This window comes from Drosophila arizonae, chromosome X, assembly GCF_054131065.1.
Source record: "Drosophila arizonae isolate 15081-1271.41 chromosome X, UAZ_ARI_1.0, whole genome shotgun sequence".
Classification (NCBI taxonomy): Eukaryota; Metazoa; Arthropoda; class Insecta; order Diptera; family Drosophilidae; genus Drosophila; species Drosophila arizonae.
Genome location: NC_142927.1, coordinates 19,418,302 through 19,443,393, shown reverse-complemented (window position 1 = coordinate 19,443,393; position 25,092 = coordinate 19,418,302). Strand labels below are relative to the sequence as shown.

At 40.0% G+C, this 25,092-nt stretch overlaps 3 protein-coding genes across 15 annotated transcripts in view; 2 read left to right on the top strand and 1 right to left on the bottom strand.

Annotated features, from left to right (window-relative positions):
• LOC108619667 (uncharacterized protein CG43867) overlaps window positions 1-25,092 on the bottom strand; it is a 155,157-nt gene that overhangs the window by 62,570 nt on the left and 67,495 nt on the right. The window lies entirely within an intron of this gene.
• On the top strand, window positions 9,203-10,354 carry LOC149267989 (uncharacterized). Its single transcript, XM_089474372.1, has one exon. It carries the CDS (start codon window positions 9,300-9,302, stop codon window positions 9,858-9,860), a length of 561 nt encoding a protein of 186 aa, XP_089330498.1. The 5' UTR covers window positions 9,203-9,299; the 3' UTR covers window positions 9,861-10,354.
• On the top strand, window positions 10,490-12,181 carry LOC108619670 (uncharacterized). Its single transcript, XM_089474373.1, has 2 exons — window positions 10,490-10,949; window positions 11,597-12,181. The coding sequence occupies exon 2, from the start codon at window positions 11,600-11,602 to the stop codon at window positions 11,903-11,905; it is 306 nt and encodes a 101-aa protein (XP_089330499.1). The 5' UTR covers window positions 10,490-10,949; window positions 11,597-11,599; the 3' UTR covers window positions 11,906-12,181.

The following is a 25,092-nucleotide window of genomic DNA, read 5'->3' as shown; positions in this document are numbered from 1 at the left end:
TATCACACTTTTAAGATAGCTCTCTCAGTGATCCCTCTCTCAATGACCACTCTCTTTGATTACTCTCTCAATGATCACTCTCCCAATGCCCACTCTATCAATAACCACTATCTCAGTGATCCCTCCCTCTGTGATTATTGTCTCTGTGCTCATCTCTCCGTGCTCATTCCTTCTATGTTGCCTATTAGAGATGTGCAAGGCTTCACTCACAATATACGTCTTTAGTGTTTGTGTATGAATTTGGCATGTTTTGTTTCATAGCATGTAGTAAAATGACAGAATAAACTTGCATAGCATTAAATGGATTGAAACATATTCAAACTACTAAGATAGGCAGGCATAAGAAACAAGAAACATAACAAAGACAAGAGAATAAAAGAAAAGAATATTTTGATTCTTTTTGGAGTCATAGTCTCCTGTAATCCAAACATATTTCTGAAGAAGCAATAAATTATATGTATAAATATTTGTGTATAATTGATTTTAGGTCAAAATCAGCTGAGAGCATTCTCATAATGAAAGAAGAGCTACTGCATTGTTCTCGACGTTCCATATATCTTTTAATTTCCATTTCCAATATAAGAAAAATGTGGGAGAGAGAGAGCTGTAGAGAGCGAGAGAGTGAGAGAGTGATATGATGCCAGAGCGTCCAGCTCAACTCGTTCCAGCTGGCAAACGTCTTGAGGCAATATTTAAAATTCAATCAAATGGCATTTGCTGAGGGTCTGGCTGGAATACTCTGATGCCGGAATAAATGTAGCCAAGGCAAATTTGATTTTTAGCTGCTCTGGTCGACAGAGACGCGTTGCAGCTATAGCCAGAGCCATAGCCAGAGCCACAGCCACCTACAGCAACGGACAGCCATGAGCAAGGGCATAAAAAGCTACGATTATTAAACAAGACCTGGGCAGGGGCAGTGGATAGAGGGTAGAGAGGGTTGGTGGAGGGCGCTGCCAAACCTGACAGTAAATCCCATGTTATGACCGCCTTATGATGATTATGATGATGATTATTACAAACTACGCTCACACTAGACTACAAAACATTACATTTATTGTTATGTTTATGCACTAGCCAGCAGGAGCAGCAGCAGCAGCAGCAGCAGCAGCATCAAGCAACAATTGCGAGCACAAATCGGAATTTAGAAAGTTCTGCCAAGGGGTAAACCACCAACTATATTTATCATATCCCTATATGAAATACACATACTTATGCATCACAATTAGAGTTAAAGGAGCAGAGTCTGCTTTAAAAACTTTATTTCTCGCAGTGCATTGATTTTTGAGCAGTCATTGAAAAATAATACAAGCGCATATATATATATATAAATATATACTTACTGTGATTCGACAATGCAAATGGCAGAACGTGGCACAATTGCCACGCTGCCGCCGGCACAAGGGGGTGTGGGGTGTGTGGCAAAAATAACAAGCGCATAACAAATCCCACGTAACAAATACAAAAATCTGGCCATAAGGATGGCAACTCTGGCTAAAACTTTCCGTCCGAGGCATGACCGATGATTTTGCTGCTGCCATTGTTTTGTTTTATTTCATGTTTTTTTTTTTTTTTTTTTTTTTTTTGCTGCTCTGCTCTCTACTTATTCAAGAGTCGGAGGAGAAGCACGCGAAGGGGGCGTGGCAGCAGCAGCATCACCAGCAACAACAACAACAACAACAATAACATAAACAGCAACAGCAACGCGCTCAACTGTTTTTGTTATCTTACGCTTCGATTATTTTGCGTTAGTCGTTGTAGAAAATTAGCTAAATTGCTTATGGCAACGCACGTAGCGGACGCCGGCAAATGCCACGACCAGCCCCCAAGCCTCGCCCAATCTAACTCCCTCGCTCTCCTTTCTTCCCCCCCCCCCCTCTCTCTCTCTCTCTCTCACTGCACAATGGCAGTCGCCTGCGTATTGTTTGGCTGGTTTTTTGGATACGGCAAACGCTTCTGAGGTTTCAGTTTCTGTTTTTGCTGCTGCTGTTTTGTAATTGTTAATCACAGAAACGTTAAGTGTATGTATGTGTGTGTTGGTGTGTGTGTGTGTGTGGGTGGGTGGATGGTAGGTTGAAGCTAAGCTTTTTGGGGTTTTGTCGTCAGCACACAAAATTTACATAGCGCATTCGCTTTTTCGCTGGCATCGCTCGACATTTTTGCGCTATTGTTTCGTCGTTTTTGTGGCCCATTGACTAAGGTGAGTGGGCCGGTGGCTGGGTGTAGGTGTGTGTGTGTGTGTGCTGGCTGGTGGGCGCGGCTAAACATTTGCAAAATCTGTTGCCTCCCCACTGGTACGTGGTACGTGCAGGTAACGCATAATTAGGAAAATTTCTAGACAGCGTTTCATTGTTGCCGGAATTAGAAAACAAACAACAGAAGCAACAACAACAACAACAACAGCGACCAAAGATCAACGAACAGGAAATAATTTTGCTGTTGGTTTTTCTATTTCCACTAACTTGGCTAATGATTGAAATGCTTCTTTGAACAGCGAATTCTCTAGTGCTCTACAATTGCTGCACAAAGCGGAGCATCAATTGAATTTGTATTGATTTGGTATATGAATTTAGTAAAAATTTCAGAAGCCTAGATAAGCCTAGATACATATGGAATATTAATTGTATTTTTATATCATTATAGTTAAAATTGCATAAACTGCTTAGATATATGTGTATGGGTTGTTAATTAAAATGAATTAATTTAATTTTGTTAAATTATGAGCTTAAAAAACAATACAATTTGTAATTGTCTTAATTCAGTTAGTTTTTAGACTTAGCTTTTTTTATATAATAAAATATCATAAGCTGCCTAGATATATATGGAATACTAATTAAGACAATTGTTATTCTATTAAAACAATTAGTTTTTAGATTTAGCTTTTCTATTTAATATAATATTTCCATTACTATTATTATTATTATGCCTTTTTGTTTATAGATAACTTCATTAAACTTGATTAGCACCCACGATTGCTTAATTTTGCTAGCTGTTGCTGGTCTTCAATTTAAACTCTCCCATGAATATCTAATTGACTTGAATATATTAGAATTCACAAAACATTAAGGCAGCATAAAAAACTTTTCGTACTTTTGTTTGCTCTTCTAGCTTCTATATCATCATATCATCATAATTAAGTGATTTAATTGTAATTTGGTTTTAATTATTATAGCCCAAGGTCTTCATGTGGATTCAAAGTACTCGTGTGTATTTTGATTTTTGCTTTCAAGCAGTCAGTCAATCAGGACAAACTTGTAAACAACGTTAAATTCTTGGCTAATGCTTAATATATTTATATACATATATAGCCCATTTAGCTGCAGATCTTTTTGGCTACTCACGATTTTTCCTATTTCAGCTTCAGTACAGTTGCAAAAGCATTTGCAATTTGCCCAACAGAAATCAAGAACTCACCTGTAAAGAGAAAGAGCGAGAGATAAAGCATAAGTAAAAGCAGTAAATCGACACATACCCACACACACATGTACACATATTGATGTTATATGCATGCGTATGTGTGATATCCGGTTAACAGGTCGTATGAGTGATTTTTATTGGAAAAAGTAGCTGGGCAAACATTTGCTGCTGCCGCTTTGATGCCTAACCGTGTGCCGCATCATCTCACATTTATTTGCGCACGCACAAAATACTCGTACCATCTTCTAATTTACGAGACTTCAGCTTTGGGTGCTGCAGGTGCCGCTCGTTAATTTCTGGCTCGCTTTTTATTGTCTTTTTCGATGGCAGCAGGCGCACAGTTAGGGACTGCTTCGATTTGGTTGTGCCTAAAATTATGCCATAAAAGAGATTCCAAGAAAAGTTGCGCCTGCTGCGTTTTCTAATTAAATCAACATAAAAGCTAAAAACAACAATAACAATAGCAGCAGCAGCAGCAGAAGCAGGAGCAGAAGGAGGAGAGGCAACCACAGCAGCAGCAGCTGCTGCTCTCACATGTGTATTTCGCTGAGCTCTTTTAATGTGCGCCACACGAATTCGTGTTTCTTTAACTTTCTTTCCCCTCCCTCTTTCGCCACTGCTTCTGCTTTTGTTTCTGCAATTGCTGCGCTTCATGTGCCGAAATGGAAAAGCACAAAAAAAAAATTAATGATGTGGAAATTGCGCAAACGCATTGCACATTTCCAGGCGCCGCTCGTTAATTTTATGGTGCCCCGTAAGCCCGGCTCGAGCAGCAGCAGCCGCGCGTTGATTTGATTAGTTTTTACATCAAAAATCTGATAACCTCTGCTGCCCCCCCGCACGAGCTGCGGGCTTTCGAGTTTTCTTTTGATGAGCACATGACTTGTGCTTAATTCAGGCTGCAAATTTCAGCCTTGATCTTTAAGTGTGTTCGTTGATTAATTTGTGCAGCTCAAGCCAAGGATTTCCTACATTTGCTTTTTATGCTCTGAATTGCTAATTTGTGTGATGATTTGAGATTTGTAAATGTTAATTCATGTGACCAAAAACCTACAGAGTATCTGCAAGCAAACGAAGATAAATATATATGTATGTATGGAACATAGAAAAACTTCTGTATATAAATTACACTTCGGTGTATAATACAAAGATATACTTGTATGTATATCTACTTACATATGTACGCACGATTTGATAGATATTTCACTTATGTAAGAAGAGTAGTTATCAAACGACGTTCTGTTGCGATCATTAATATTATTATTATTATTATTATTATTTTTTTTTTTTTTAGAAAATTTAAGAAAAAATTTATTTTTATAAATTATATAATACAATAGAATCCCGATAATTCAAAATGGCAAAGGGAAACTTTTTTTTTTTTTTTTCTTTTATTTGCACGGAAATTCAAATAATCGAGAATTATTGAGAACAAACTTCTTTTAAAGGGATCGATTTTTTTTATGTATTGCGATTTTTGATTAAGCGTAGTACAAATAATCCAGACTCGACTGTATTATATATTATATAATTATTTTATAAATAGTATTTTATTCTAATGATAATATATGGCATTGGCCATGACTCTGGATAAAGCTCCAATATTCCTGGCTGTTTATATACCGTAAGTCTGAGGCAGGATGAGGAGGCCCGCTTCTACCAAAAACCCATGTAAATGAAGTTAGGAACATAAATCGGATGATCTAGGCGGCTAGCAACCAGAGGTTGAGTGACCCGGAAAATTCCTATTTCCAGCCCAGCAAACCAAATCATATCTATCTTGGATTCTTCTGCAGCTACATGCAGAATGTAATTGAATTGTATTTGCGTTTAGCTCTCCAACATTTACCTCTTCTTAACTACTGCTAAACTTTTTAAAATAAACCTTTACAATTTCTTCACATCTTTCGTGGCCTTAGCCCCCACCTGGTCCACATACTTGAGCACATAAAGGCAACAACTGAACTACAGCATCCATAGCAAAGAGTGCTTTCACCTTTTACCCAAGCAGCCACAAGACAAATTGGAAACTCGTCAAATTTTCTATTTCGCCTAATTAATTTAATGAAGCCACAAATTTTTCATGCTTCAATATGCAGCAAATATATACAAAAATTGTTTTCTGTTGACATCCAACAATTTGCCGCAAATTTCACGCAGCACATTTTTCGATTGGCCAACAAAGCAGGCCAAAGCCAAGGGGAGCACGGTCCTGGGGGGAAGGCGAAGGGGCCAGCGTACGCACGCTGCATACATAAATCAATTTCAATTAACGTTAATTAAATACGCATCAAGTGGGCATGACCACAGCAGCAGCAGCAACGGCAGACGCGCATTCAAAGCAGCCACAGAAACCAGAAAAAAGGACACAGAGAAAAAAAATGGGAATGAGAGTGGATGGGTTCTCAATTCGGGGTTGAAGCTCCGGATTGCCAAACGGATTTGCTCTGCCCGTGGAAGAAGCCGCAAAAAAAAAAAAAAAAAAAAAAAAAAAATTAGAGAATGAAAATAGAAGTGAGTAAATGAGATTTGCAGCAGCTTCCATTTTAGTTGGGCGCGCTGCTCGAACTTATGCAACACAAATTGAAAATAGCTGCGTGGCAACCGCCAAACGTGCAACAGTGGGCGGATTGGGGGTGGCCGACGCTGCTGCTGTGCGTCGCTCTGCGGTTATGCGCTTGGTTTGACAGCCACGAGACCAAAGCCAAATAAACAAGCAACAACAACAACAAATTGGACAACAACAAGCGAGTCCTCAACATAGACTGCACAGCGGCAAATCGCCAGGCAACCCGAGTATAACCGCAATGATGTGCCCCAGCAGCACCAACAACAACAACAACAACAACAATAGAAAAGAAGCACACGCACAAAATACACCAAACAGACATCTAACATTACATAACGGCAACAGCAACAACAACAACACTAAACAACACCACACGCACCACTGACAGCAGCAACCCCCAATTTAGCCCAAGGCCTGTAAATGACATTGATATTTTTCTAGTTTGCCTGGCCGCAACCAAAAAAAAAAAAAAAAAAAAAAAAAAAAAAAAAAAAGAAGAAGCAGAAGAGCAAAAAAAAAACAAATAAAAACTTGAGACGGCTATAGACGACGGCCTAATGCTCGCTCACAGTGCCGAAACAGCTTTAAAGCTGTTGGCTATAAGATGCTTAAGCTCAGCTTTGAAGCTGCTGATGAAGTTCAGCTTTAAAGCTGCCAGCTTTTATCCGCTAAAGAAGTTCAGCTATGTTGCTGTTAACTATTACCCGCTGAAGAAATTTAGCTTTACAAATTTTAGCTTTTAGCTTCTGGAGAAGTTCAGCTTTGAAGCTGGTACCCACTGAGAAGTTCAGCTTTAAAGCTGTTAGATATTAACGGCTGAAGAAGTTCTGCTTTAAAACTGCTACCTAAAGCACTTAGCTATAGCTTGCTGAATAAGTTTCGCTTTAAAGGTATTACCTTCTTGAAGAAGTTCAGCCTTCAAGCTGTTAGCTTTTATTTGTTAAAGAAGTTCAACTACTTTATGAACTGAACTAAAGCAAGATTAATATATATATAATGCTTACTGACCACGGCTCCTCTTAAGCGTAGCCCTAAGTGTCTTAAGATTGCTTTACAATACACTTCAAAGCGTTTAACATTTATACTGAGAGACGACTGTAGACGACTGCCTAATGCCCGTTCACAATGCCAGAGCGGCTATGAATTGCTTTGAGCTCTTTTCAAGTTTGCTAAAGCGCTCAAGACTCTTCAGGAACTGCATTCCAAAGAGCCTAGGAGGTTCTAAGATTCGCATAAAAAAAAAAAAAAAAACCTCTTAGTTTAATAATATTTATAAAACTGCATTATTTCACTCAACTGACATAAACTAATATGCTCTCGTTACTCTTCTACAGTGTATTTAAACTCACAATATGAAAGCTTAAATTTAGCAAACACTCACACATACACATGCAGACACTCTCACACACACGGACAAACCACAATTCTCTATGCTCTAACTGGAATAGCGAACAGAGAAAGCCAAACGCAAATTTCCTATTTTCTATTTGTTTATTTTATTTTATTTTTGTATTTTCATTTTTATTCATATCTTTTTGCATTTCTAGCGAAATATATTGCTTTGATTTTAATTGAGTTTCAAATGAAATAAATATTGCATTCGTCTCTCAAAAGTAATTATTGTGCAATTTGCACAAATTTGCTTTATTCGTGTTGCAATTTTGTGAAGCTTTATGGATTTTGGTGGAGATTGAATGAAATAATAAACTATGGAAATGAAATAATATTTGAAATTTACTTTGCAATGAAACTTTAAGCCAATCACAGAGTCAAATAGATAAATAGATTATAATTTGATATAAATTGTTCGTTGAAATAACTACAAAATATTTCGGTATAAATAGTATGAAAGTTTATATGGTTTAGGAGTAGGAGTCTTAGAAAAGGCAATGCGTTTTCCTTCAATGAGGTTTGATTTTCAATATATAGTAGGTTATATATACGACAATAGCTACTGTATTAGCAGCCAAGCTGAAATTCTGTATAGACAACAGTAGAGATTGAATATATTGAATATATTATAAAATGCCATTAGCCATGATTCAAGTCGAGATAAGGCAGCACAATTATTCAAATATATATTTACTCTTTATTTCTATATACATTAGTCAGTGACTACTGTATTTACAGCTAGTTAAAAGTTCTCTGTAGCGAGCAGCAAACATTGAATATATAATTTGAAATGCCTTGAGCTCAAATCCGAACAAAACAATCGGAATAAAATGTTAAATCATAGCAATAATTCATTATTAACAGGAATTTTAGATTAGCCAATGTTTACTGTACTTGCAAATAAGTTAAAGTTTTATTTAAAATGCTGAAACGAATCAACATTTAGAAGTAAACAAAAACCATAAGTAGAATAAATAGTGAAAATATTTATACAACTATCAAAATGATAATACTCATATTTGCCAATGCTCACTGTACTTGAATATAAGTGAAAATTTTTCTATTGAAAGAAATTTGTTTCGAAGCCTCACTCATATCTAAATTGATATATTTCCCCAACAATTGATGATATATATAGTTTCCCCACTTATAACACTGTCGCATTGTCGCCAATGCCCACTGTACCTGCAATTAATTACTGCACTACTCTATGTCACAAACAGCTTCCCAGAATACAGCAACCGTAGTTTGGGTAGCGCAGCTAACGATTGTTGGCAACGTTTATCAACGTATTGTTTATGAGCAGCTGGCAGGATGGGGATGGCAGGAAGACCTCCTGCCATACATACATAGCTGGGGGATATTTGGCCGGCTCGCCCCCGCAATTGTGAATGCTTTTATTCGTTCATTTCGTTTTGAATTTCATCTCGAGTAATTTTGTATTTGAGCTGCTGTTCTAATTATGTTCAACTTTGCATAATTACAAAACTCATTAGGCTCCGCCAAGTTTCCAAAGGGGGTGGGGGGCATGGGCGTGGCGCACAAAAGTAGACAGCGAAAAGTGTAAATTGTGTTTGACTGCGTCCGCCTCCCAGCTAATTGAAATTGAAACTGCACACAAAAAAATAAATAAAATAAAAGAAAAGAAAACAGCAAAAACAAAATTAAAGCAAGAAACTGTGTTAAGCCAAAGGAAAACGTATTTATAGAAAAGCAAAATAAAACGGCAAAAACAAAAGCAGCTGCTGCGACCTATCATCAATCGATAAGCAAACAGCTGACAGACCTGTGCCGAAACTGAAGCTGAAAAATCAATTTGCATTTCAATTAAGCAACAGCCACGGCACCCGCAGCACTCTATATAACGGCGGCACTTGGCCGCCGGGCCCCGTCCACTGGCCAGTTGTGGGCGGGCAGCCGAGCAATGCGCTTCTTCGCCGACTGCTTCCTGTTTGGCAACTGCTACAAGCAGCATCAGGACGACGACGAGCAGACCTTTGCCGATCAGCTCGAGCAGCAGTCGCCGAGCCACAGCAAGGTGGAGCAGCCGCAGCCACAGCCGCAGCCGCAGCTGATGACGGCAACGGAGCCGGAGCTGAAGCTGGAGTTGAAGCGAACGCTGTCGTCCACGCCGGAGGCACTGCTAAAGCCACAGCAGCTCACTCTACAGATGGAGCTGGAGCCGGGGCTGCTGGCGAACACCCTGGAGCTGGAGCAGCTAGAGAAGCAGCAGCAGCAGCAGCAGCTAGCGACCCCATCGGCGGTTGTCATGCGCGGCTCCCATTCCCCAGCCCGCCTCGAGGAGATCAGCATCTGTGCGGATGTGCATTCCAGTCACCTGTTACCAGAGCTGGCAACGCCACAGTCTGCCCAGAGGGGCAACGCTGCCGGCGTGGAGCGCTACTCGGGCGTGGCCATCAAGGATGAAATTGAAATCTTCACCGATGTGGATCTGGGCAATGGCGCACATTATTTTGCCTTTTAGCCAGCTGCAAGCTGAAAACTGAAAGCTGACTCTAGTCAGGTGTTTGGCCATATCAATCAAGAGCAAGGTGGGAGCGTTAATCAATATGCCTGGTTCAGAGTTCACTTTGAACTGAACTTGAGTTACACAAAGCTACAAATAATCTGTTCCCATTTCCACCATTCCCAATCCCAATTCCCTCCCATTTTCCATGGCAACCTTTTGGCCATTTAGCAGCAGTTTGTGCGTGAAATTTTAGACATCCGTCGGCTGTCAGCGCATTTGCATTTGCATTTGCAAATTGGTAATACAATATGTCAATTCCCCCAACTCCACAGTGCCGCATTATTTATACATCATGATGAATGATAATCAGCTGCAGCCGCAGCAGTAACAGCAACAGCAGCAGCAGCAGCCGTTGCCACTGATTGAATGGCCGCAGTATTAAGCATAATTATAATTATTAAAATTTATACCTGTATGGCATCATACACACACATACATACATATACAAATTTCAAGTGATTTCTGTAATAATCCACTCAATTATTTCATAAATTATTTCGCATTTTGCATAAACGAATTTGTCGCAGCTGCTGATTATGTTTATGAATAACCGAAACAGTATTCAGTTACAATTCGCCATTCTCTCAGCACTCTGTCTAGCCAAACAGTTGCCGAGTGCGTGGTTCTGGCTAAAGAGAGAGAGAGAGAAAGAGAGAGAGAGAGAGAGAGAGAGAAACAAAACAAGAAATAACGAAAACTTCCATTGTAAACTTTTACTTTCGGGCTATGAACGAGAGTAAAGCGAGCTCACTCGCACTCGCCTCGTCTCTCTATATAAGGCGTTGGCATTGCAACTGCCGCAGCTCAAAGTCATTGCAACCTTCCACACAAAGGGAAGCTCTATTGATAAGAAGCTATCTATTGGGTAGCTACATCGATCTAAAGTTACTACCGAGAAGAAGAAGCTACTATTGAGAAGTTACATATTCAGAAGCTACTGAGCAGAGTCTACTATTGGGAAGCTATCTACAGCGATCTTATATTGATTTTTGACTGTTCTGTTATTCATGGCCTAATTGCAGCTCTTGAGGACTTGTTGTTTATGTAAGTCACAAATTTTTATTTATTATTTTTTATTCTCTTACGTTCAGACATCTACTCAAACATCTACCCAAATCGAATAGAGTTTCTTAGAACATTCCTAAGAATTTCTTTAGTGTTGCTTTCCTGGCTTCTCACTTCAAACTCTTCTTCAATTTATTGATTCTCGCTATATATCTCTATTTCTCTTTATTTTGGAACTTATTTTATTTTATTTTAATTTTTATTTACTCACAGCTCATTGATATGAGTTTTACGTATGTCTCTCCTATATTTTTCATTTTAGTACTGCTCAAGCATAATAGTATTACCTCTCTCTTCCCATCTCTCTCGCTCTCTCTGTCTCTTTTATTTTTCGTTTACAACATCTGAATGCTATACATCCTTCTCTCTCTTTCTCTCTCTCTCTCTCTCTCTCTCTCTCTCTCTCTCTCTCCTTGCATTCATAAAAGTATTATCTCTCACTCACTAACACTTTTTTTCTTTCTCTCTCTCCCTCCCTCTGTCTTCTCTCTTTCTATCTCTCTCAGTCCTTCTCTCACTATATTATCTTTCGTTTTACTACAGCACAATGCCTTACATTCATTATAGTTTTGTCTCTCACTCACTCTCGTTTTCTCATTCTCTCTCTCTCTTCCTCTCCCTCCCAGTAGATGTGTAGCTGCTGTTGCTATTGCTGCTGCTCGGCCAGCTCTGTGGCAAAGAGCAGTCGCCATCAGTGCCAGGAGCTGCCGCTGAAGGAGCTAACCATCACCGTCCAGCCGCACAACAGCAGCTCAAACAATCTGAGCTCCAATTTGAGTCTGGTCGAGCGGCCCAACATTATCGGCAGCTGGAGCTGCGACGAGGAGTTCGAGTACTACAATGTGGATGATTTTGAAAGTCGCACGCCGACCATGTGGCGTGCCTGGTGGCTCCAAGGCGCCAGCGAGTCGTCGCCAACTTCTATACGCACTTGAGCTCACACTCGGCCAGCAGTTTCTGTGTCTGCGCGTGTCTGTGTGTGTGAGCGTGGGCGTGGGCGTGTATGTGTAATGCAACGGGATCAAAATCTTAGCGAAATAAAACTAATCGAGCCCCCACACACCTGCATCGACTGCTGCCGCTCAATTAATTATGTACACTACTCTAAGATATACATATATATAAAATAGCATACATATACATATATGTATATGATAGATATACATATATAAACAAATTAGTAATATTTAATAAATGTTCATTTTAATGCATTTAAATGCCTTTTTTTTAGAGTTAGAGATTTATTTTGGGCATAGCTTACTTAAAACTTCGATTATTGCTAAATACACGAATATTTGTATATATATACAGGGTAACACAATACACATACATATATGCGTTTTTTAAATGGAAAAAAAATAGAAGCCACAACAAACAAATATTTCGCTAGCTTTGCCAGACTTTGGCAGTGCCCCAATGAGGGGAGTCGTATGTAAGCCACAACAACACAAACACACACACACACACATCCACACAGATGCACACACACAGAGACATGAGCATGCATTTTTAAAATGAAATTACGCCACGTTTAGTTAACTGTCTGGCGCTGAAGGGTGTTGGCCAAGACAATATAATAAAAATTTGATTAGCTGCTTGTTTAACTTTAATTAAGTTGATTTTATTGCGCACAAAAGACTTGAACAGAGTGCGGTGCAAAAAACGCTGAAATGAAAGTGGATATTAAGGCAGATGCCTGGCTAAAGCTGGAGCCAAATCTGAAGCTGAAGCTAAAACTAAAGCTAATCAAATATTTAAACAATGCGCCTGCTGCTTTGCTTTGATTTGCCTTGGCTTGGCTTGGTTTGGCTTGGCTTGGTTAGTTTTGGTTTGGTTTGGCTTTCGGGACGCTGGCTCAGCATATTAACATTTTGTTGGGCAAACAACAGGCAAACTGTTTGCCCGGGGCCCAAAATACACACCAAACAAGCAGCATAATATTCATGATTATCATTAACACACACACACACACACAGACACACACTTACATACATAATGTACAAAGTGTGTGTTGCATTGTGATTTGATGAGCTTTGCATGGGGCGCTCGGCAAGGCAAGCATATCCTGCAGGACGTTTGCTGCTGACATTGCCGCTAACATTTGACGCCTGTGCATCTCACATATGCAAGCTGAAAGGCATTAACCGAGCAGGGGCTGAGGGCGGGAGAGAGACAGTGAAAGGGCTGTCAGAGGTGGAGCAAGAGCAACAGCAGCAGCAGAAGGCATAGGTGGTAGAAGGAGCGGAGAGCAGAGAATGAGAGAGGGAGAGAGCAGTTTACAAAATAAGCTAAAATTCATTCAACTCTTTAGCTGCCTATTAGCTAAAATTCTAATTTATAGCCTTTAGCTTAAAGTCCCTAAAATATCAGACGACTTTTATATGCTTATGTGCATAGATATCTAAATATGTTTCTGTATATACTATTCACATACATCGCTCATCAGACACACACAATTTACAAGCCCTTTTTCTCTATCATTCCTCTTTCTTATGCTGAATAGTCTCGGAATTTACGACGCTCAAGCAGCACTTGCTCTCCAGTTACACGCCTTTATTTATATCAAATGGGATATTTGTTTGTAAGAAGAACCTTTATATATACACATTTTAAAGAAAAGGCGTCGATCACTTGAGCTTTGATCGCTGTGGCTCACTCGCTGAGTGCTGCATATATAGCTCCAGCTCACTCACGCACACTTCAAAGCGCTCTGAGTATCACCCCACTCAGAGACGGCGGAATGGAACGAGTAGTGCAGTATGGATCGCTGTAGCATTCATTCACGTATGATCATATACAGACTGTAGAATATACTCTACTTTTTAGTTTGGGCGGCTTTGTGAAACTGTATGCAACATGGAGAAGAAGGCGTGGCAGACCACTTAAAGGTAATCTATTCTTGCTGAGAACGAAGAGTTAATTCATCAGTACGTCTGTCTATCTGTCTCTCTGTCTGTCCATCTGTCCGCTTGTCTGTCCGTCCGTCTGTCTGCCCATCCTTATTTATATCCATAAGTCAAGATATGAAGTTTTAAATGGTGAACGATCCGATTAGATCCCAACTAAAGCACATTTACATGTATATTAAAATACATATATGTACATATAAATATATATATATGTATAATAATATTTTTGCTCATATAAACAATCGGCTTGTGCTTAAGAAGTTATATCAAATTCGCATGCATCAAAAATTACCGAAATATGCTGAGCAATAAACATTTGCCAACGCTGCGAGAAAATAATTCAATACACACAGAGAGACGGAGTGAGTGAGAGAGAGAGAGAGAGTGGCACGAGCACCCACTTCTACATATATTGCTCGCCATGGGAGTTGGCAACATCTTGAGTGTGCTGTGGCATGCCATAAAAGGACTTTGATGCCGCGATGCCTGCCACTTAGCCAAGCGCTGCGCATATTATCGATGGCCATAATACGAGGGCCCGAAACCAGAAGCTGTTGTTGTTGCTGATGTTATTGTTGGTGCTGCTGCTGTTGTAGTTGTTGCTGCTGCGTTAGCCATTAAAAACTTTCCGGCAATGCCATTAAAATAAAAATCGAGAGCGTGTTAAATGATTTACAAAAGCAAAAGCTGAAGCTGGAGCTGTGGCTGTAGCTGAAGCGAAAGCCCGACCAGGCCAAGATGTAGCCAAAAACAATTTCGTTGCTTGCGGGTTTATCGCATTGGCATAATGTGTTTCAGGTTATCCCATTTGCTAGACCTTCCTCCTACCTCCCTACCCTTTCGCCGTTCGCCGTATTTATTTTATGCGGCTTTTGCGACAAGTTAAAGCTTTTGCCACGCCTACCCCTACCCCAGCCACAGGCAGAGCTCTTTTGCTGTGCGTCTGCCAAAGACATTTTCGTATTTTATGGCTCTTATGACTTTTCAATAAGTTTTTCCACGTCGCCCTCAAGTCGAGCACTGGAGCTTTCAGCTCAGAGTCTTGCCAGGGCAATACAAAAATTTATACTTATGGCCAAAAGTCTGCAATCGGATATGGCTATCTATTTGTGACGTTATATGCAGCGCACTTGCTCGATAGGCCAAACCGTTTGCTTAGCTTGTGCTCTAGGTATTAAATGTTGAATGATTAATGCGAAATTTGAGTTCGAGTTTATTTATTTATTTATTTGCTTATTAAGGTGACAAGAGTTTGATTATGTTGCGAGCTAGCTATTACGTAGAAATATATATACATATGACATATAAGATCTGACTTTGAATGGCTCTCGTATTGCCAAAGATTTTCAGAGTTTGCCTGACTTGGCTTGAAGTTTGTTTGCCTTTGAACAAACTGCATTTCTATATCAGCACTATATCAGGTACTAACTTAATTTGCAGTTGGCAATCGATTGCTTTGACCTTCCATTAACTGATTGATTGCCGGCCATAAAGACGGCCAATATCCCTGGGCACTAAATTGATATGAGATAGTTGTTGTGTGGCTGCGTTTGCTATTCAATTACGCACTCACTTCAAGCGGGCATGTTGGGGTGAGAGCGAATGAGAGAGAGAGAGAGTGGGGGAGAGAAGTGGGAGTGTGGTGTTGTGGCTGTGCTGGGGCTGTTTGCTGGTCAACTTAATGCAACTAATCGCCTGCCATTAACCGCCAATGACACTTTTATGCCTCTTTAATAAACTTAAGAAACACAAGTGACACTGTCTCTGCCAGGGTGAGCAGGGGTGCTCACTGTGCGTGTGTGTGTGCGTTGGAGGATGCGTGTGACAGGCGCTTGTCCAAGCATCACAAAACTTTCGGCACGTTGCGGCAATGTCTTGAGCGAGTTTTCTCACCCGCCAGCGTCTCGTACTCGCTCATCGAAGCGTCTCTCAGGAGTTTGTACAACTTCTTCCATGTGGTTTCAGCTGCTCGCAAAGCACACACACACACATACACACTCCCTCGAACCACTTATATCAATAATAATTCCCATTTGTAATAAAGCCAACTTAAGGGCGGCATTTTGAGGCATTGCGGATTAGCCCATGGGGCAAGAGTTGCATGCATTAAGTGATATGCATAAATAAACAACAGTCCGAATAAAGGGTGACCATGTGTGGGTGTGTATGTGTGTGTATTTGTGTGTGTGGCAGTAAAGTTATATCAGCAGCGATGGCGCGTAGCTATTGTAACTGTGCTCGCCATATCAAAAGTAAATTGATACAAATTGTATAATAATCACGTCATTGCATTTTATTTTGCGCCATGGCAACGGCAGCGGCAATAATGGCAACAAAAAAAACAATGGCACGTGTGGCTTAATGGCAACAACGAGAACAGCAACAACAACAACTGCAACAACAAGAGCAAAAAGCATTGCGCGCTGCGGACAAGTTAGCAAAGTGCTGTGCATTAGCCTGGCGGCAATTTCATTTGTTATTAATAGCACATGGTCACACTGAGCAAATGGCAAACTTAAATGACATTCAGCCAGCCCAGAGAGAGAGAAGGCAAAAGAGACAGAGACAGAGAGATAAAGAGTGAATGAGTGGGTTGGGGACACAGTAAGAGGCGAAGACGAAGCGAAATGTTTTAAGACAAAAGTAGGAAAACTTTTAAAAAGTCAAATAGACAGTAATAGCAGACGGTCACACTGTGCGCGAAGAATACCAAGCTGAGATGGCAGTAAGCAATAAAAGAAAAGCCACAGAGATAGAGAGAGATGGAGAATGGAATAGAGCAATTCTAGGCTAAATAGAATGGGAAATCAAATTAAATATGAATAACAAATTAAATCCATTTGCAACTGGAACAAGAGCTAGATACCTGAAGAAAGATAGAGATAGAGAGAGATAGAGAAGGGACAGCTAATAGAACGGGACACAAATTTAGCAAGAGAGAGAGCGATATGAGGAAGATACGGAGTAAGAGAGAAAGACTGAGGAAGAGTGAGAGTGAGAGAGTTAGGGCAGTATCAAATTTAACGACAGAGAAAGAGAGAGAGAGTGTGTGATAAGGAGATAAGGAGAAGGAGAGAATGAACTTGAGAGAGTAAAAATTATAAATTGGGTCGAGAAATAAAGAGAGAGAGGAAAACTGACAGACAACATGGTTTTTTAACATACAATGAAAAAATTGTAGGCATTTTATGTGCCGGAGCCGCAGCAAAAGTTTCGACATAGAAATCAAGAACAAGAGACAGACAGAGAGAGGAGAAAAATGCAATAGATTGATCAAATAGAAGAGAACTGATGACCTACGGTCACACTAGCCGCACTCACTTGACAATAAAAGACTCCTGCAAGATAGAGAGAGAGAGAGAGAGAGACAGAAGGAGAGGCCCATTTTTCGATAGAGTTGTGTTAACAACTATTGATTATCGATTGGAACCATTACGTCTTAAGCATTTGACAAGGGACAGGGACAAAAAACAATTTCCTTAGCTTGCATTGGGGTTGGCATTTGTCCTCAGCTGCAAATTAGAAAGTTGTGATGGATGGTTTTCTTCTTCTTCTGTTTCTCTTCTTTTTCGATTGCAGCAATTTAATCAATTTTATATATGAGCACTTGCCATGTGATCGGGGCGAATTTAAATATGTTGAGCACGCAGTTGAAGTTTGTATAGCTAATGCGATGCGATGCTCATTGTTTCCATTCATTTGAAGCACAGGACACACGCCTGCCCCGGCTCCTGGCCCGCCCACTTTGAGCCGCCCACTCGATGTTATTTATCATGTGGCAATGCTGTAATGCATTTTGTAATCGATACAAAGCAATCACAACGAATTGAAGCCCAGCCCCGTGCGCCAGGCACGTGACCAATCAGCCCCGGGCGCAGGTCCCCCACCGCCCTCCGCCTCCGCCTCCGGTTAAGTCGTAAGTGTACGACAGCCCCGCCTCGCAGTTTGCCCAATATGTTTGCTGTATGGGTTTCCCCCTGCTGCAAATTAATGGAGCCAAGCAGCAGCAGCCAGCGCAAAGTGTGCCAACCACGTACCGCACAGCCCAACAGCAACAGCAACGGCAACAACAACAACACTAACAGCAACAGCATAGCGCGAACTTTGACCGACGCATAAATGCAATCACAAAATAATTTAAAGTTAATTTGGATTTGCCAACCAAAAAGAGCAAGTGTAGAGCAGGAGCTGAGCTAAGGTGTGTGAGTGGCCCGGATGAGAAAAGACATTTTTTTTTTAGGGATAGATTATATGCAACTATACATAATAGATATTCATATTATAAAGGTAGTCTTTAAAATGTCTGAACGTCTTTCTGTTTCTTGATCAAAATAATCTATTAAGAGTCTATTAGAAAAAATAGGTATTTATTAATGATAATGTTGGAGATAGAATATATGCAAATATATCTAATAGATACGATAGTTAAATTTTAAGATTGGTATATACGCCTTTCTGTTTCTTGATACAAAATACTCTATTACGAGTCTAATAAAAAATCTAGGTATTTGTTAATGATAATGCTAAAGATAGAATATATACAAGTACAGCTATATAGTAGCTGTACGGATCTTAAATATATACAAATATATTTAATAAATATTCATATAACAAAGGTGGATTTTAAGTAGTCTATAAATCTATACGACTTCCTGCTTATTTTTGTCAAACTAATCTATTAAAAACCTTTTAGATAATCTAAGTAAATATAAGAGATATACGTATAATTCCGATATCTATAAATCCACATGTCTTTTTTTTCTCGATCAATATATTCTATCATAAATTCTGCTTGAATTTCATTAAAATATTTTTTTTTTTTATATTTTTATTATATTCGTATTACAATAATAATAATGATATTGCGTATTCAGTGACTTGTGAAGATTTTCATTTAACGGGGCTTACAAAATTTATTATTATCAGACATATTATATTTGTTAGATAGTGCTTTAATATTTATGGACTTGTTGATGTTTAAACAAATTAGTGTTATATATATAACATAGTGTTATATATATACATATATTAATATAATAGACTCTTCTAGAATTCTGACTTATTATTATTATTTTTAATTAATTTTTTTATCTTTATTATTATTATTATTATTATTTTTTTTAATTTAGTAATCAATAGCCGACTCTGAATTCTAGAGGAATCTGTTATAAGCAAATTCAAATCGAGCTCAATATCAAAGGAATAGCTAAGTCAAGATTTATTGTATTTGCTGGCTGCTCACAGTCTCAGTCGTCGCTAAAGATTTAGAGCTAAAAGCACTCTAGAGCCTATGAAAATAAACTGCTGCAAATTGTGCTGAATAAAAAGTCTAGAAAAAATACCTAAATAGAAAAACGTTAAAGCTGTTTGGTAGCTGCTTCTCCTGCTGCTGCTGCTGTCAATGTGACAAACCGTTTGAATGGCCCAATAAAATGCGTATTCAAATGCCAAAAAGTAGGCTACAATACAGAAGTACTTACGTACATGCACACATACACACACACACACACACATAAATATATACAATTGCGCTGTATCTAAACTGCTGCAGGGGCAGCAGCCGAAGGGCATAAAACGTCAGCTGCGCGTGCTGCTGACTGATAACAAGTGGCAGTGACAGTGTGGCAGCTCGGTGTGGCAAGCCCGCATTGATTTCTGCTTCTTGTGTTTTTTATTATTATTATTTTTGCTGAGCGCAGCGTTTGCCACTAATCAGCGGCGGCATAAATGCTCCAGATATAAGTGGAGCACAGCGAACGATATTTTATTTTATTTATTTTTTTTTTTATGCTTTCTTGCGAATTTTTGTGGCATCAGCAGTTGCCAGCCGTATTAATTTGTTAGCATTAAAATGGGGCGTGAGTGGGAAGCTCAAATCGAATTGAAACTTTAATGACTTTATGCGCTAGTTGCAGCTCGCAACTTGCAACTCGCAGCTTGCAACTTGCAACTTGCCACTTGAAGCGAACAGCGAAGAGCGAACGGCGAGCAAGTTGACCAAAGTTTGTAACTAGTTGCCAGCATTTCCGTTGGCCCAGACAATTAAGTGCACAACTTTTTGCACAATTGTACTTTAAACTTTAGCCCATGCCACGCCCATTGCTGCTTGTGTTGCTGCAACACGTTGAACAGATTCAATTAATTAACTGTCAATATTCTAGCAAGCACGAACGCCAGTCTCTAGTCCCCAGTCACCATTCTCCAGTCCCCCCCCCCCCCCCCCCCCCCCCCCCCCCCCCCACCCAGCGCCAGCTCTTTGGCATTTTTCGCCTACATTTGCGGCTGTGGCGCTTCGCTTCGCATTGCTTTGCTGTGCTAGCTAAATAATTAATGAAAAGACAAATTGCTGTTGGCACAGCAGCCGCTGCCCCACCTCTGCGTCAGACTCGGTTCAATTGCAGCTCAATTCGCCGTCCCACCACGCACCCCACACCCCACTCCCCGCATCAGACGCAATTCTATTTTCCATTGCATACTTTTATGCGCTGCTTTGATTTTTCTCTCCAGGATTTCGCATTATGCTATTTCCGTCCCCCTCTCTCTCTTTTTTTTATAGATTGCACTTCATTAATTGCACGACTAATTGGTTTAGCTGTGTGACGAAGGGAAATATATAGAAAGAGGCGGAAATACAGAGAAAGAGAGTGGGAGAGAGAGAGAGAGAGAGAGAGAGAGAGAGAGCGACAGAGGTGCATTGCAGTGTTAAAAGTTCAGCTTAGAAATTGTTGAGCTGACAGACAGCGTCATTGGTAATATAATTTTGGGCTGTCTAGAATAAAGATTGTCGACAGTTTTAATTGAAATTATCGGTAAATAATCTTGATGTAGGTATTATATATATTAAAGTAACATTTTCTAAAATAAAATAGCTGTATATACAGTAGAATCCGGCTATAACGGCGCTCAAGGGACTGCCGATTTTATGGCGTTATACCAGGAAGACGCTACAATCGAAAAAGTCCTTATATATTAAATTTAAAGGGGACCAGCTAAGACATCGAGTTTTGTCACAATAACCGGAGGAACGCTATAAGCGAAATCGTTATAGCCAGATTCTACTATATATATATATATATTAGTTATGCGTGGTTGAATTTTTTAACTATGCCCTCGATATATAATTGCAACAGCTGCATTATATACCGATTACTTTTCGTATTAAGCTAAATATAAGAAAAGGCATTTAAGATTTCTGGATGGGTAGGCTGATTATTACAAACATACATATTGATAATAATCAATAAGTATCTTAAGTCTTTAAATTTTTAAAATAATATCTCATAATTTTTACATATATATATCGATAGATAACTTAAGCTTTTTATCGCATATCGAAACAGTCTTCTAGTTGGCGATCGTTAGAATTATTGATCAGTCTTAATGTCAATGACGATCAATGTCCTTTTATTGTATTGCCTTCGATTTTTATATAAATTAATTAATTATCGATCTACTCATTTATCGATAGCAGTTAGATTGAGTTCATAGTTGGGTATACAAATATAAACTAACTAACATATAACAGTAACAAAACTATGATATGTCCCTAAGAGAGTAAGTATTAAAGCCTGAATGCCTTTGACTGATCCCTAGCAGATCAATTCGCCGTATTAAGGCAATCTCAAATGCAAATCTGTGTAAATGTTCGCACCTACGCGTGCTCGGAGCGACTGTTGCTGTCGCTGTTGCTGCCGCTGCCACTGCCGCTGCTGTTGGACAGGTATGGACTCGGTGTCAGTCTCCACGCTGATTTAACATGCAAATGTGGCAAAGTCTTGCCACCTTGCCGCCTCCTAACCGGGGCTCAATGCATAAATCATGGCTGGCCTGCTAAGGCATAAAATAAAACAAAAAGAAAGCAAATAAAGGAGAGCAAAACAAAAACAAAAAACAAAAAATAATAATAAAAGGGTTGCAGCACACAAGTGGCAGCTTTCGCTTTCGCTTTCGGTTTGATGGGATTTCGGTAGCGATTGCTGCCTGACACCGACCACAACTGTTACTGCTGCTCCTCCATTGTTGTTGTTGTTGTTGTTGCAATCGATAGTCGGCGTTTTTATGCCGCCAATGTCGGCCTTAGCACGTTCGGCGTGCGGCACAAAGTATGCTAAGCTTATTTATTATTTACACGAGTGAAACGTGTATGAAACCAAAAGAGCTGCTAAAAACCTGAAACTGCGACTCTGCCCCAAACGGCAGCAGCAGCAGCAACAGCAGCAGCACCAACAACAACAACAGCAATGGCAATGGCAACAGCAACTCGTGTGTGTTTGTGGTTGATTTGATTGCTTTATGCACCCAGTGAGTGGCCGCATGAATTTCAAATGAGCCGCTTTGCCGTGCCACATGCCACATGCCACACAGCTTCAGTTTGCCTCGCTCTCCTCGCGTAGCACAAACAAAAAAAGTGCCAAATAATACCAAAAGGCATATGAAGGAAAAAGGTTTAAAAATGTTAAGATACAGCCACAGCGCAGTCATTAGAGCTATGTCCGCTTTCTTTTACACACGCTCTAGCTCACTCACTCTCTCTATCTCTCTCTCTCTCTGCCTCTTTCTCTCCATCTGCCACATCTAACGTGTTGCACACGTTTCGCCTGCCAGTCAAGCAGCAGTGTGAATGGCAATGGAAATGGAAATAAACAAGAGAACGGCGCTAGCAATGAGAAGCAGACAGAGAAAGTGCGAGTGAGAGAGAGAGAGAGAGAGAGAGACAGGCATAGTGGGAACAGTCAGTCAGTCAGTCAGTCAGTGTTTATGTGTGTGTGAGTGTGTGTGTATGCCGTGTCAGTGTTCACACGTCTTTGGGCAGGCTTTGGACAATCGTGTCGACTCCTACGTAACACACCCTCCTATTCAAGCAGACACATATACTCACACAACACACACTCACACACACCTACAAACTCACATACACATGCATACACAGGGACTGGTACCGGGTTCTGTTTTGTGCGCTGTTCCCACAGTAATTTGAAATTCATGCGCTTCGTATGTGGAATAAATTCAAGATTTTGATTTGCTGCTACGTGTGGCATCTTATTCCGCAACACTCTCCCTTTGCCCCTCTCTCTCTCTCTCTCTCTATCATTCTTCCGCTCTGGTTATGTGTGTGTGTGCAATTGAAGGTGTGAAATCGCACATAAAGGATAATAAAAGTGAAAAGCGTGAGACGCCCATTCAAACTGTTGCCTTTAAAGCTGCTGCCAAAAACTTTACCGTACGCATTATTTTTGTGGCAGCAATTACGGTTCTGCTACGGACATAGCTGTCCCCGCCTCAAATGGCATATTATAATGCGTGTGCGTGTGTGCGTGTGTGTGGCACTCAAGTGTACTATTGTCAACTACAGACTGCAACGGCTATCCGATGGGTTTCCATTGTTCATTGATGATCTGCTTGGCTTGGGGGTAAACTTTAAAATTTACGGAAGTATTATCCATAAAAGAGCTTATATTTTAATGCTATAATTTTCTACTGAGGCAGATCACTGCGGAATAAAGGCGCCAAGGATAGCAGGCGAGAGACTAGAACAGCTTAGCTAGTCGTCCAGCACTGCAACTCGCTCTAGAGCTCGCCTTATACCTCTCGATTCACTGTATCTAATAATATCTAATGAATACCTGAAACTCTGAAGCTCGAAAGCTCTCTTACTTCCGCCAATGTGCACTCGGGTCATGCTACAAAATCTATCCATATGAAGTTGAGTAAAAGATAGTAAAACAGTAAACTGTATAAGATAATTCAAATAAAAATATTAATAATCTCTTAAAAACATTTCTTATATATTATTATACAATAAGTAAGTGATGACTATGTTAGCCCATTTATTTATTTTTATTTATTTATTTATTTTTTTTAAATGAATCATAATTAATATGAAAAAAAAAAGAATGTCCAATACTGTAAAAATTAGATATATTGATAGAGATTTCTTCTTGTTCTATCTATCTATCGACCTCTGATTATATAGACATACATTGCTAAAGCTTAAGAATTTTTTTTTTTTAAGTTTTATTTATTTATTTAATTTAATTTTATAATTTTTTGTTTTTTGTGAATTCCACGACAATGATTCTGCCCTTTCTCTCTCTCTCTCTCTCTCTCTCTCTCTCTCTCTCTCTCTCTCTCTCTCTCTCTCTCTCTCTCTCTCTATGCTCATGACTTTCAACTTATTTGTTCGCTATACGAAATGTAATTTATGACATTTAACGCCCAATGGCGCATCAGTGATTTCAACAATTTGGTTCGATATCGCGGACGATTGGAAAGCAGCCCCAAACACCCTCCCAGTCCGCACTTGGATTCGTGTAGTTCGGTGCTCCATCTGGCGAGGCTGCATGACACGCAATTGCTTGCAATGGCCTCTCAAGCAGCATATAGCGAATCAGGGCTATGAGATTTTCAAATGATGCCGAAAAGTAGGCAACTTACACACACACACACACACACACACACACACACACACATACGTATGCAAGCATCAAATAAACACGCGCAAATATTACGAGCTGCTTGACTGTTGATGTTCTGCCCCCCACTTTGTTTGTTTGTTACTCTCCTTATACATCTGCCTCTCTCACTCACTTCCTCTCTCTTTCTCTAGCTTTCTCTTTATCTGACTTTCTATCGCTCTTGCTACATCACCTCGTGCGGCAGCTGTGCGTTTATTTTTGGCATCGCGGCGCGACTGTAAGTATGCAGCAGCCGGCAGGAGGAATACATGTCAATGACTTTACAGAAAGCGGAAACTCATAAAGATAAGTGTTGACATGGCTGCCAACTTGGGTAGGCACTGTGCAGCAACGACCCGTGGCCTGCCATCAGCCAACCCAAACAACTCAACCACCCAACCACCCATTCACCCACTCACTCACTCAGTGCCTTGCGCCCCCGCTCCTCTAAGTGGCATCTGTCGTCTCGTATTTGTGTCACTCCACGCTCTCTGCGCCAATGCGTGTGTGTGTGTGTGGGTGTACTGTATCGCAGCGCGCACTTCTTCAATGTCCTTTACAACAAGCGAGAAACAGTTATTTGAGCATGGAAATTGGTTGAACATTAAGCAACGCCTTTAAAACTTTTTGGCAATAAGCTTCTTGGCCAAAAAAGAATTTAATGTCATATATCGAAGCCTAAATAAGCTATTATCGATATTTATCGATTTCAAAAACAAAATTCGGATGATATACAAATTACTAATTATTTAAGACAAA

Excerpts from the sequence above, each read along its gene's own strand:
- LOC149267989 (XM_089474372.1), top strand. The coding sequence starts at position 9,300 with ATGCGCTTCTTCGCCGACTGCTTCCTGTTTGGCAACTGCTACAAGCAG.
- LOC108619670 (XM_089474373.1), top strand. The coding sequence starts at position 11,600 with ATGTGTAGCTGCTGTTGCTATTGCTGCTGCTCGGCCAGCTCTGTGGCA.